The 13,783-nt window shown below is 42.8% G+C and overlaps 1 protein-coding gene across 2 annotated transcripts in view; it reads right to left on the bottom strand.

The window, feature by feature from the left end:
- LOC145416322 (opioid-binding protein/cell adhesion molecule-like) overlaps positions 1-13,783 on the bottom strand; it is a 395,407-nt gene that overhangs the window by 91,782 nt on the left and 289,842 nt on the right. For both annotated transcript variants that reach the window (XM_080285321.1, XM_080285327.1), the window contains exon 2: positions 2,314-2,401. In XM_080285321.1, the coding sequence (XP_080141447.1) occupies positions 2,314-2,401 (88 nt within the window). The remainder of the gene's footprint in view (positions 1-2,313; positions 2,402-13,783) is intronic.

Below are 13,783 nucleotides of genomic sequence, written 5' to 3'. Positions count from 1 at the left end.
GGGATTAACCAGGCATATAGGTGACATGCAAATACTTTATTCTTACGGTTACACGGACATAAAATTGATGTATTTTACTGGTTTGCGGTTCCTGTCTCCGGATGGTTTTGGTCAACTTCAGACAGAGTTCTGGATAGCGAAAGGGTTAATGAAAGCTGTACCTAAACTCCGCCTGGAAAAATCTCACCGAACTGAATATAAAATTGTCCGGTGGCGACAAGAAAACAACGACGTTCTCTTGCTGAAAGAGTTGACCAGGCATGAAAGTGCGTCTGGGTGTAGCGTACTCGTATATGAGGAGGGTACCGGGGTGTAGCTGTACAAAGATCAGGAAGACAGCTCATTGTCATAGCTTTCATTGCTCTACATGTTCACTGTGGCATTTCCATCTGTATCAATCCATAAGAGATTCAGTGCATGATCGGACGACCTCGGAGGAAGAGTGACTGTCACAATTTACCATTCCTCAAGCTAAACAAATACGAATCACAATGATCGTGTGAAAGACGTAGTGCTGTACTGGTTATATCTGTATTTGTTTGATCCTACGTATGGCATTGGTGTAATCCGACTTATATTAGCATACAAAAGGACACGGCATCCACTCTGAATGTCCGCCAGTGCTAGATTCGTACCCAGACTCGGGGCACTGCCCACCAAAATGTGATCGTGACAGCTACTGAGTCACTGTGACCCCGTATACTGACACTGTGTGGCAAAATGTTCGGCAGCACTTACACGCAGCTTAGTCTACGCTCACTCTCGTATGTAGTAGTAACTTACTCAGTAACACACTGTTCCCTGCCATCAGTGTTCGTTGTCAAAGGTGTTCATTCCCCATTAAGTTCTGTGTTCACCGGCAATCTTCAAGTATTATACAATGTGGCAGAGCTGCATTTGTTCACATTGAAATGAATGGATCGATTTACAGTTCTAGTATGGAATATAGATAACTACAAATTAATGAACAAAGTTCATGGACTTAAAAATATTGTTCGAAACTTGATGTTTGTTTGTAAGCACAGATCTGGGGGGACAGTACCATACCATTAACACTGTAAGGATCTTGTGACTCACTCTCAGCTACAGTAAATATGGTTAACCAACAGGTGTTAGCTGGAACAGAATACTAGATGGCCCAACCTAGAGAGGGTTAGTGGCACCAATAGTAACATCCAGGCTCCAACGACTTATTCTTAGCTGAATGACGTTCGGCGTTAGCTGGAACAGAAGACTAAAATTGTTCTGACCACGAACGTGCTATGATTAGTTTCATAATAATTACCCTGTATCCAGGATCTTCCTCTGAGTTAAGGGCTGACTTCCTGCCTAATGTTACTGACCCCGGAAATACACGACCCCAGACGCATATAACTGTTTCCACGAATATAGGCCTGACTAACTCCATATTCCAAAACTTCCACAACTCAGTATTGAACTAAGGGGCCTTCCGTGTGTTCCCAACCTGCATAATTAACCTGAGCCTTTACTATTTGCCTGAGTCCACACCATTAACTTAAAATCTACATACATAACCCAAGTCTACACCATTAACTTGAATCTGCACAAATAACATAGTCTACACCACTAACCTAAAGTTACACCACTTTTCTAACTTTGTGTCCTGAGGCTACACAACTAACAAGAGCCAACACTTGACCTACACCTGAGCCTACATCACTGATCTACCAATATGACCGGTGCCAGCACCACTTACTTGGGCCTACATCACTTTTATAACTGTGTGAAATAGACATACACTACTTGCGCTAGGTACATGACCTGAGCTAACATCCCTGAGCCTCTGCGACTTGATGAGCCTACACCACTGAACATTCGCAGTGAGTCAGTGTCCCTTGCCCTGAGCCTGTGAGAGCTGATGAGCTTATACTACTGCCCTGCTTATGACCTGAGCCCATTCCTTCCATCTCATGTATAACTTGTAGCCTACTCCCAACCCTGTATGATCTGAGGAACCTATACCGCTAGACCCACACAATTGACTCTTGTATGACCTGACCCTATGTGATCTGAGGAACCTTACCACTTAACCTACACAGCGACCCTATTCTAAACCACTAATCTTAGTCAACAACACCAACCTACCTGTGTAACCTGTGTCAATAACCACGGACCCTCAAATATAACCTTAGCCTACATTCATGACCCCATATGATCGTTGGAGCCTATCCCTGGGAGCCCACTGAGTAAGCCTATCGTAGCTCTGTTGAGTAGGGCGGCAAATAATTTGAACCTACACCCATGACCCCATATCAAGCCTATATCAGTGAGTATTCAGTGAGCCTACCGTACCTTTGTTGAGTAGGGCGGCTGCTGGGGCGAGGGACGAGGTTAGCGCCAGCACCCTGGCCAACACCACCACCACCGTCCTCCGAGCCACCTACAAAAATAAAAATAAAATAAAAACACTCGAAATATACACATAGACATACACAGGAACCAGGCACTTAAATAAACACACACCTGCAATGACAGCGCTCCAAACGTACACAGATATGCACAGAAACCATCACCTATACAAATGGGAATACATACGCTACATGAGTTCACACGGGGATATGTATGGCAGCTCTGGGGGCAAACATATTCATGCACAAAAGCCAAACGATCACACACACACACACACACACACACACACACACACACACACACACACACACACACACACACGTCATATATCAGACAGACACAATCACCGCCACTGATGTCACATAAAAAAGAAAATCTGATCACAATAGGAAAAAGAACACTGGAGGCAAATGAAACACACAGGAGTTTATGTAACAGCAATGGGATGTTACAACAATAATTGACAAATACACATACCGGTACGCATTCATACATATACAATGTTGGTGGTAGGTGGGGACGCCCATCATCCGTTTACTTGTTGGAGAGCTGCCTACTTCTTCCTTCAGGTCTATTTTTTTTCCCCTATTTCTCCCATCCTTCCTTTCGTTCCATGGTATGATTCTTTCCACTTCAGATGGCTCTACACTGAGTGACAAGCCAAATGGTTTCCTGAGTGCAGGAAACTATTTACAATGCTGGTTGTTTGCCATGAAGTCAGATAACAGGGGGACGTGGAGCCTGAAATAGTTCCCCTGTTAAGAGGGTGAAGAGGCGCAATTGCGACTTCCACCTAGGAATCTAACTTTCACACAATTCCTGCTCCTCGGGATGGTGAGGTGCTGTCAGATGCATGGGAACATCGGTTCCCTGCACAGGATGGACCTGTATGATAGGCTGTTTTTCATGCGGTTGATGTATCTGCTCAATCCGACAGACTGGGGTATACACACACACACACACACACACACACACACACACACACACACACACACACACAGTAATAATAACTCTGGAAACGCAAATGTAATGAAACAAAAGCATTCCGGGGCCGAATGCTAATCGCCCGCCAAAATATGTCGTTGGATAAGGTACAAATTATCAACAAAATAAATATGAAGAAAATTCGCAAAACTCTACTGCATTCAGTAATTGCGCTTCGCAAAAAGCCAGTCCATATTATAAAACATATGGCGGCTGACATTCGGCCGTCATTGATCAGATCCACATCGAAAGTACTAGGCTTCTGAACATACACATAGTTGCTATTTCCCGAAGGTTTGGCGAAAATTCGTCCACAACTTGTCAAGATATGTTGGGAACACACACACACACACAGACACACACACACACACACACACAGATGTTGGCAAAAACATTATCTCCCCGCCTTGCTAAAGGCGGGCGATTAATACACATACCAAACACTCGTACACAGTCATACATACGCTGGGAAATGCAGGCACACATACAAACTCATTCGCATACCAACACCACCACCACAAGAGCGGTTCCAGAAACAACTGCAGATATGTACATGGCATACTCATCCACGCTCATATTTAACCAACACCGTCCAACTACATACTAGTACAGACATGAAAGACATGCAACAACACCAGAAAAATAGCACTGGAAAGCTACCCCTCCCCTCCTCAGAAAAAACAGCACTCAAAACAACAGACAGACAGACAGACAGACACACACACACACACACACACACACACACACACACACACACACACACACACACACACACACACACACACACACACACACACACACACACACACACACACACACACACACACACAAGCATCCACATTTTCCAAGAATAGCTAAAAGCATATCATAAATCCTTGCTCGCGAAGCCTCCTAAAAGCAATAGGAGAAAGGTATATTCTACACACTCGCACTACCAACAACAGGAGTGCGCGTTAACTCTTTATTTACCTCAGTGCAGTGGCTAGGTTTAAGCATTAACATTAACACTTCAGCCCGAGGAAGGAGCATTATATTCTGCTTTATTCTTGCTTCAGATGGACGGTTTTTTTTTTAGCATAAGAGAGCACGCGATTAGCATAAGTATTACTGAAAATCACAGGTAACGCATCTAACTACAAAGGACAAAATTCAGAATACAATCGTCGAGAGATAATAATAATAATAATAATAATAATAATAATAATAATAACGTTCTCGAACAATAGGGATTTAAAGGCATCATCCTGCACATAACACGGGACAGTTTCCCAGAAGAGCTTATGAGACAGGTCCATAACTCTTTGCACACCTCAGTCCATTTGTAAAATTCAACCAAAGGCATTAAGAGATTGACATTACTCACAGTTTCTCAGAACACCTGAAGATTTCTTAGCTCCTTAATTGCATCTTAACCTCTTCTAACCAATGACATCATTATTTATTTATTTTTCCCTGTTCCTGACGATTTTATTCAGCATAAGAGAAACTCTTCAAACTAAAGGGTTAATTACAGCTTTCACTATCCCCTTTAGTGTGAGAGTTGTTGCTTAGACTGGATAAGATTGTGTGGAGGTAGCACGGGCATAATAAATAAGAATAAGAATAATGATGATGATGAATATAACCGAGGCGACGGCGCTACTGGTAGGAGTAACAACGATTTTGACACACACCCCTAATATGATTTCACACCTGCAGTATAGATTAATGCACTTTAACACGGCTGCAGTATGTATAGACCATAACACAGTTCCCAAAATACCTAGAGCAATTTACAACTCATCACTTATCACAGAAGGTACATAATGTCAAAATAACAAAGCTCCTACTCTACAAACATACACCATAAGCATCTCTACTAGCCTACCACAGGGAACGGGGTTCTTGGGAGTCCATTGACGACTGCAGTAATTGGCCAATTAGCCACTTGGGAATTTTGTGCTTCAAGTTGAAAATATCGAAGCTGATCATTTTCTTAATATATGCACAAGTCGCATGTAAAATGGAAAATAAATGTTTGAAAATAGCATTGCCATGATATTAACAAAAGATGAGTAATGTTATACTTCGATTTTGCCATAAATAAGGAAGGCACAGTTTCTAGGAGGTCCATTTTTTCTCACTGTTTGAGGAATTACTTACTGTTAATCGAGGAATAACATTGTTTTGCAAGTGCTTTCTATTTTGCCAAAGCTCTTTTCACCAAGTATTTATCTCCTTTTAACCTGATTTATGCTAATACTATGGAAATTATCAGTGTCGATATTTTCACCTTCCATATAGTCCAAAAGTCGCAAGTGGCCACTTCAAGGCTCTGTCTGCCCTGCTATTGTTTCGGACTGCACCGTCAGCATGTACTTAAAATTTTTTATGGCGTACACAGACTTTTTCTCTTTTCTCTTTTCTGCGGAGAGAGAGAGAGAGAGAGAGAGAGAGAGAGAGAGAGAGAGAGAGAGAGAGAGAGAGAGAGAGAGAGAGAGAGAGAGACAGACAGACAGACAGAGAGACAGAGAGACAGACAGACAGACAGACAGACAGACAGAGGTGATCGTACTGAAAAGAGTTTACGTTCATTAACATAAGCATCAACGTTATCCTTATATGTAATTATCGGCAAATGTATATTGATGAAGTAAGATTACATCAGTGAGGAAAAGAAATAAGGAAACAGAGGAGAAGAGAATGGTACATTAGCGTGAGGATTAAGCGAAAGTGGTTTGGTCATAAATAAACGAATGGGGTGCGAGAGACGGAGTGAGAGAGTGCTTATCCCCTTCACAAGGAGCGAAGGTACTGAAGAGGGACGCCTTCTCTTGATGACATCGGCATTAGCAGGCGGTGGACCTGCCCTATTGTGCAAACGTCTCTCAGTTCCCTCAATATCCCCTGAAATGTGGATGGCGGACTGTGGGAAAAGGAAAGGTTCAGCCTTCAGTCCACTGAATTAACATTAAGATGAACCTAGATCTATAACAACTCTTACCACTCCGAGGGGCCTCTCTGTTATCCCCTTTACTGCGATAACTATGTGTATTAGTGTTTTTTCTCACTAGCTCCAGATGATTTATGAACGATCTTTCGCAATGAATAGGCTAAAGAAATAGTAGATGGTTTCCTTGTATCCAGGGATACTAGTTTTGCAACTCACCACGCGGTGAGTAACAAAACTAACAGTAACACATTCCTTTGGATAAATGAATTGATAAAATGTTGGGCAACTACTCAAGAAGTAAAATGCAAAATTCAGACTTCAAATCATCGAAGTCTATGCAAACAATTCCTCGTAGTGAAAGAGAGACTCTTTGTTCCGCCCCCCTCACTGTCAGTCTCCAAGGTCTCCCACACACCCCGGCTCCCAGACATATAGATAGCAAGGAAGAGAATTGAGAGAGAGAGAGAGAGAGAGAGAGAGAGAGAGAGAGAGAGAGAGAGAGAGAGAGAGAGAGAGAGAGAGAGAGAGAGAGACTAGACTAGACCAGGCCTCAGAGGGAAAGAAACGAGAGGCACAAAGTTCGGAAAAAGCACTCCTTCCCACCCCTCACAAGATAAATATAGACGACGATTGAAATACACGAAACAGGACGCCACCTCTTGCACGCCGGATACACTGACCCTGGGGAAATTACTTGGAATAGGTGAAGCACAAATCCACGAATAAGCAAGTTAAGGTATTCGGGTGTGCTTTGGGAGGGAGGTTGATGGGTTGGGGATGTGGAGAGAGAGAGAGAGAGAGAGAGCACCACAAACTGTTAAAATACTTCACTCCGATGACGTATTTTTCATCGTATTCTTGCTTCCTCCAGATTATATTCTTTAGGGAGGTAGAACTCCGAACTGAAGACGTTAGCTACAGCCTTCTTTAATTTCTCAACTTATAGGATTAATTCCCTGATGTCAATGAAGTCACCTGTTACCAGCAATATTTAGAATTTTATATTTCATCGGACTGAAGGGACTGGTAAAATTCCCCCATCCCCACCTCCCGACCCTATCCCTGCGTCCCCTCAAAACAGAAACACAAGAATTCCCTTACCTCCCGTTCCCCAAAAGTAAAAATATGGGTGAGGGTGGAATAAAATATACTGCCCTATATAAAAATAACAATAATAGAAAATCCTCCCTCTAGGAAAAAAAAAAAAATGGGGATGGAGAAAGAAAATATACTGCCGTGCCCATGAATTTTATAGGAAAAAAAAAAACTAAAGACAGCGCCCCCTGCATTTCCCAACGTCAGTAGTAATAGCAGTCGGAACCATTGGCTTATTTAGATGTGAACCCAGTGGACTGCCAGTTGAAGCTGCCCCGCTCCTGCAGCCCACCCTCCTTCTTTCGGGGAATAGGGAGGATGTCGAGGGACGTTTGTATTACCAGGCAGCTCCATCGCCCAGTTATATCGATGCCAATACTTCACTGTCCAACACTAGAGGAAGAAGTAGAAATAGAAATAGCATCCTCCCCCCACCGGAACGCAGCTACTTATTTCCTTCCCCTGCCTTATCCATAATAAAAAGAGAGGACGCGAACCAGCCAAGCCGAGCCGAAGTCGTAAAAGCCACAACCCACACACGCGAATGCAAATGTGACGAAGAAACTGCCAGTGATCATGTTCGCCTGCGCGGGCATATTAAATTTGGCGCCTAACCAGACATAACCAGAGCTGGCCTGACCTAACCTAAACTAATCTAAGCAAACCTGACCTAGTCTAACTCATTCTAAGCCAGTCTGAAATTACTTAACCAAGCCTAAGCTAACCTTACCTAACGCAAACCAAACCAGCCTAACATAATACTAATGTAACCTAACCTAACGTAACCTGACCTAACCTAATTGAACCCTGTCTGACCTAACCTAGTCAAACCTAACGTGAAATCCGGGCGAACTGAACATAACCTTACCAAATCTAACCTAACCTAATCTAGTCTAATATAACCTAACCTAACCTAACCTAACCGAACCGAACCTAACCTAACTAACTCGGTCAACTCAGCCTAACATGACCTAACGGAACCTAAAGTAGTCCAGTTTTAGTTAGCCTAACTTAGCCTTACCTAACCCAGTCCAATCGAACTTAACCTAACCTAACCCAGTCCAATCGAATCTAACCTAACCTAACTGATCCTAACCAAACCCAGCCTGGCACGAAAGCCGGGGGAGCTTATCAAATTTTACGCGGCGCCCACGAACGGAAAACTTTCTCTCTCATGATATTGGTGCGGACTGGAGAATTCAAATCGCGGAAGGGGAGTAAACGTGGAAATGAGACTGGCAGCGATATTGCATTCAAGTAGCAGTGGGAGGAGAAGGAGAAGGAGGAGATGACGAAGAAGAAGAAAAGGAGGTTGAGAGAAACTAGGGCCAATTTCCAATAACTTAGAGCTGAAAAGGATGCTGCCTGCTGCCTACGATAGCTTGTCCCGGAAATGCATTGGGCTACATAGATTTTTCTTGGTGTGTGTGTGTGTGTGTGTGTGTGTGTGTGTGTGTGTGTGTGTGTGTGTGTGTGTGTGTGTGTGTGTGTGTGTGTTTGTGAGAGAGAGAGAGAGAGAGAGAGAGAGAGAGAGAGAGAGACAGAGAGAGACAGACAGACAGACAGACAGACAGAAAGAGGAGGAGTGCAGACGGGAGAGGTAGAGGAAGAGAGAGAGACAGGAGAGGGAAAGGAAGAGAGGAAGGAGAGGAGAGGAGGGGGCAAAAAATTCATGAGAGTTGGTTGGGCCGGATACAGACTTTGTACACTTTTTCCCTCTCGAGTTTACTCCTGCATTAAGAGTGAGGAAAGTGAGTCAGTTTACATGAAGAAAGCGAGGACCAGGAAAGTGATTACGTTAACATTAGGAGAGTCAACCAGTCAGGGAAAGAAAAGTGAGTTGTTTAAGAAAGTGAGCATTATACTGACGTACTGAAATAAAGGAGTCAGGATTCCAGGGTCTTGGAGTGTGAAAGAGTGTGTGGCTTGCTTCATTGGGCATGTTGTTGCTTAGCTCTCCCACTGTGAAGTGCTCCCTATTTTACACCATTTTAGGGGTGTGAAAAGAAGTAATGATGATGATGATAATGATGATCATGATTGATGATGACGACGACGTCGATGATAATAATAATGATGATCATGATAAGGAGGAGGAGGAGCAGGAGCAGGAGCAGGAGCAGGAGCAGGAGCAGGAGCAGGAGGAGCAGCAGGAGGAGGAGCAGCAGGAGGAGGAGGAGGAGAAGGAGGAATTCTGAAATTGCCTACCGTGAAAAAAACAACAGTATCGACCCCATGACTTGGCCCTGTTCACAATAAACGCATTATAGTGGGAGCAATTTCTTCGACTAGAACAATTAACGTCAGTATGAAATCACGATATGAAAACTAGCTCTGTTACTTTACGGTATTCCCTGTTTAAGCAGGCGTAAGGTTGCCATCTCTCCTTCGTCAATGCTGAGCTAGAGCAAGAGATAAATACTAGAATATGGTGCTAGTCACGAGGAAGTGGTGTGGAAAGGATGCAGATCTGTTGTACTACCTTATAATGACACTGAGCTAAAGGAAGCTGTCAGCAAAAGAACGAAATATCTGCCAAGTTAAGTAAATGAACTACAGTTAGGGTGAAGAAATGCGTGGCTTAGTTAAGGTGAGAGACGTGATCCAATTAGGGTGAGGAATGTGAGCCAGTTAAGGTAAGGATAGACAAGTTAATCAGATTCGAAGGTGGGGAAAGTGATGGCTGTCAGTCGAAGTTGAGGAAAATATGCCAGTCAGAGTGAAGACAGAGAGTACTAGCAGCAAGGGTTTGGATGGTGAGGATCGAAAGTTAAGATGAGGTCATGAGCAAAGTGAAACCAAAGAGTTAAGGTGTGAAAAATCTGACCCATTTGTTAGGGTGATGTATTCGAAGGTTTAGAGAGTCAGACAATAGTAAAGAACAGTTTAAGTGAGAAAACTGAACCATTTAAGATGAAGACTCAGGGCGAAAAGTGAGGAAAGTGAAGGTTGTCAACTGGGGACAGGAAGGTGTGACCCAGTAGATACAGCAGAGTGGAGAAAAGGTGAAATGTAGGTTGGTGACCGTGAGGCCGTGTGCTTGATCATGTTTTTATTCTGGATAGTGGTTGTCGTCTGAATACCCAGTTGAAATGATACAGTATTGTGAAATGATATCGATAAATTTACCGGGACTACTTGGAACTGATGACAAAGCTGAAATAGGAACACGTATCGACCGGTTCATTCAGCAGTGGAGTGGAAGAACGTGATGACCGACGTGGAGACAAGGACTCCATTATCGCTACTCGAAACCAACATACTCGGGAGCCTGCAGGTCTAAGTTAGATTATTTCCTTATTTCATACAGTTAATGGCTTGAAGTTAACCCCTCCACTACGGTGACGTCTGTTTGCAGTGCATTATTGCTTAGCCCAAACGATCTTATTCTATTTAGGAAAGATGTACTGAACGGGTTAATGAAGGTTTTATCTAACCTCTCCAGTTCGAAAAGCCTTTTAATCCTCAGACTGTTATCTAAAGATGGCAAGATTAAATTTAAAATATGCCATCGGGATTGTAATGGCTAACGGGGACCATTTCAAAGCAGTAGAGAGAATGAGGGTGATGACCAGAGAGAATACTGCCTCCATTACCGTCTCACGCCAGGGACTGTATTGTACTCCAGAGCTAACAGGATGGACTTCAATTTTTACCTTATTTCGTGCACTCGGCAGAAAACTACACCCGTCAGTAAATTTAGACATTTTGTGGTAGTGGTTCACCGAGGTTTACCAGTATGTACGGCTGGTAATACCGAATATATTACAAACCAGGCGGATGCAACAGAATTTTAGTTTTAAGGAATGACGGTTTGAATCCAAGAGGTGGCCAGGTTCTTTTTTCTTTCTTTCTTTCTTTTTTTTTTCTTTTATATAGAAACGCTTCACAGATGGCTTAAATGAACTAGGCTGCGATAGTCTAGCTTGGATCCTCCTACAACCTGGGTCTTCCTAGGCTCGAAGGAGATAACACTGTAGTGTTTTTCCCTCTTTAACGTAATACGAAATTAATTCCATATATATTGAAATCGGACACTGAGTACTGTATAGGATGCCTCGTAAATAGCGGTTCATTAGAAGCTCACGTGACAGTATCCTGTGTGTTGCGGGGACGGCTGAGTCTGCTGATGTGGGCGTGGATATGGAACTGAGAGTAGGAAATGAATTAAAGGTGCACGATAGACTAGAGAACGCTGGCTGAGGCATCCCCTAGACTTGAGAATGCTGGCTGAGGTATCCCCACAACATAACGTGAGATAGCCAGGCGGAGTGAAAGAGGAGCGTTATTATAGGCTACCCAGTATTTCAGCATTTGTAGAGTAGCCTATAGGATTTCACAATGTAGATGCCTAGAACACTCCAGCCGGATTGGTACGACAAACTTTTTAAATCCAAGCTGTAGTCTAGGCCAGTACACGATTTAAATGGAAGATACAGTCGGTGTTTATTACTCATATAATGTCACTTAGGGGCGAGAGACTTGTCGCTCTAGCCCTAAACATATGGACAGAATTGCCTAGCCCTGGACCCTTACGTTCTTGATTGGGGATAAATGTGTAACGCCGTAAGGAAAAAAAAGAAAAGGAAAAGGAAGAATAAAAAGAAAGAAGAGTAGCTCGTCTTCATTTTTTTTTATATACTCCGCGTTCCCGTATCCATCCTCTGTTCCCAGTCCAACCACAAATCCGATTTGGCTGGTATTCATGGCATTGAAAAAAGGATTGTGTCCCAGCCATACCAGTATCACTTTCTCACAATTCATTTTTTCCCTCACTCCTTCCCACGATGGGTCCTTCACTATGATGAATAAAATAATTTCATGGCATCAAGTGTAGATCAGAAAATATTATTCTTCCCATGGTCCTACCAAGTTAATGTAAAAGTTCGCAGCAGTGCTTTTTATTTTTCGGTAACCTCTTATATAAAACAATCTCTGGCGATATCAAGTATAGAATGCTGAAACCATTTGTTCTTACTTGTTTTGTCTCATGACTTTTCCACTGATATTTTTGACTGAATGAGTTAATGAAACTGCTTTTGTCTGGCTTCTGACGCCATCCCGCAGGACCGAGTATCAAGACGCATGTAATAAACATAAAGAAATGGAGAATGAATGAGACTTTGTATACAGTACCTTTATTATAATGAAAGGAGTGTTACTCATTAATGCATTTTTATCCCTTCAGCATGAGGAAGGCACTTTCAATTATTATTTTGTTCGTAACGCCATCAGATAATTTTGTTCAAATTAGGAGATAACTTTGGTGGTAAATAAGCAATTGAAGGATTAATCTTTTGTCTTCCCGTTCGACAAATCTCTCCCAGTCAAGGGGTTAAGGCCACACTATATTTACCGGTACATGCAATCTGTGAGCCATTAACGAGGTATGTGGTCCAGTAATGGCTAAATTCTGCACATCACTATAACCAGTGCTTGACAGCATCAAGCGAGGGTCCGTCGTATTTATAATATTAGTTTCTTTACCTCTCATCTCTCTAGCCATCCCCCAAAAGAGGATGATGGACTGCAAGAAAGGGGAAGCTGAAACCTGCAGTCCTAATAGGATTCACATTATAACTGAGCAAGAACAATAACACCACCACCAGCAACTCCATTCATACAACGGAACAAGCTAACTCAACCGTATTAAAAAAAAGAAATTCATTCCGGCGACGCATTTTCATTTATATTGCTATTACCACCAGACGATTGTACTTAGCTTGAGAGAAACATTTCAGGGTAAATTGGTTTGATACAGCAACCTTCATGAATCCTTTTACCGCTTTACTCTCAGATGCCTCCCCAGAACTGACGAATAATGCATTAGTAAGCAGAAGGAATAAAGTATGAACGATGTCATTCGCCTAAAGAAATTAAATTAGTGTAGTTCGCGTTGACTGGTACATGATATTAGTGCATCTCCGGAGCGACGAGGCAATCATACATCTAATTATGGGAAGTCAGTTAGGTGTGAATAAATTAGCGATAATAATGACAAGGGGCGAGGCGATATTGCAGTTAAAGAGAATATCGTCGATAAAACGGGTCTTCACGTCTGCTGGTCAATTATGTTTTCCATGGGGAAAATAGCGGTTGTGTGGATGAAATGTGATTTGTTTGTATACAGCGAGAGATATTAACAGACACAGGTACAAAGAGAGAGAGAGAGAGAGAGAAAGAGAGAGAGAGAGAGAGAGAGAGCGAGACAGACAGACAGACAGACGAACAGACAGACAGACAGAGAGACAGAGACAGACGGACAGAGACAGACAGACAGAGACAGACAGAGACAGAGACAGGGAGCTTGTCCATGTATCCTGTGTACATAACGGAACGATTTCCATATATTTTCGACTTTAGAATTTGTGAACCTACCGCTGCCGAGTGGCATAAAGTGAA

Source organism: Coenobita brevimanus, chromosome 13 (genome assembly GCF_032717465.1).
Source record: "Coenobita brevimanus isolate Jiangsu-jjx chromosome 13, ASM3271746v2, whole genome shotgun sequence".
In the NCBI taxonomy this organism is placed as follows: domain Eukaryota; kingdom Metazoa; phylum Arthropoda; class Malacostraca; order Decapoda; family Coenobitidae; genus Coenobita; species Coenobita brevimanus.
This window is presented reverse-complemented; position numbering and strand designations above follow the sequence as displayed.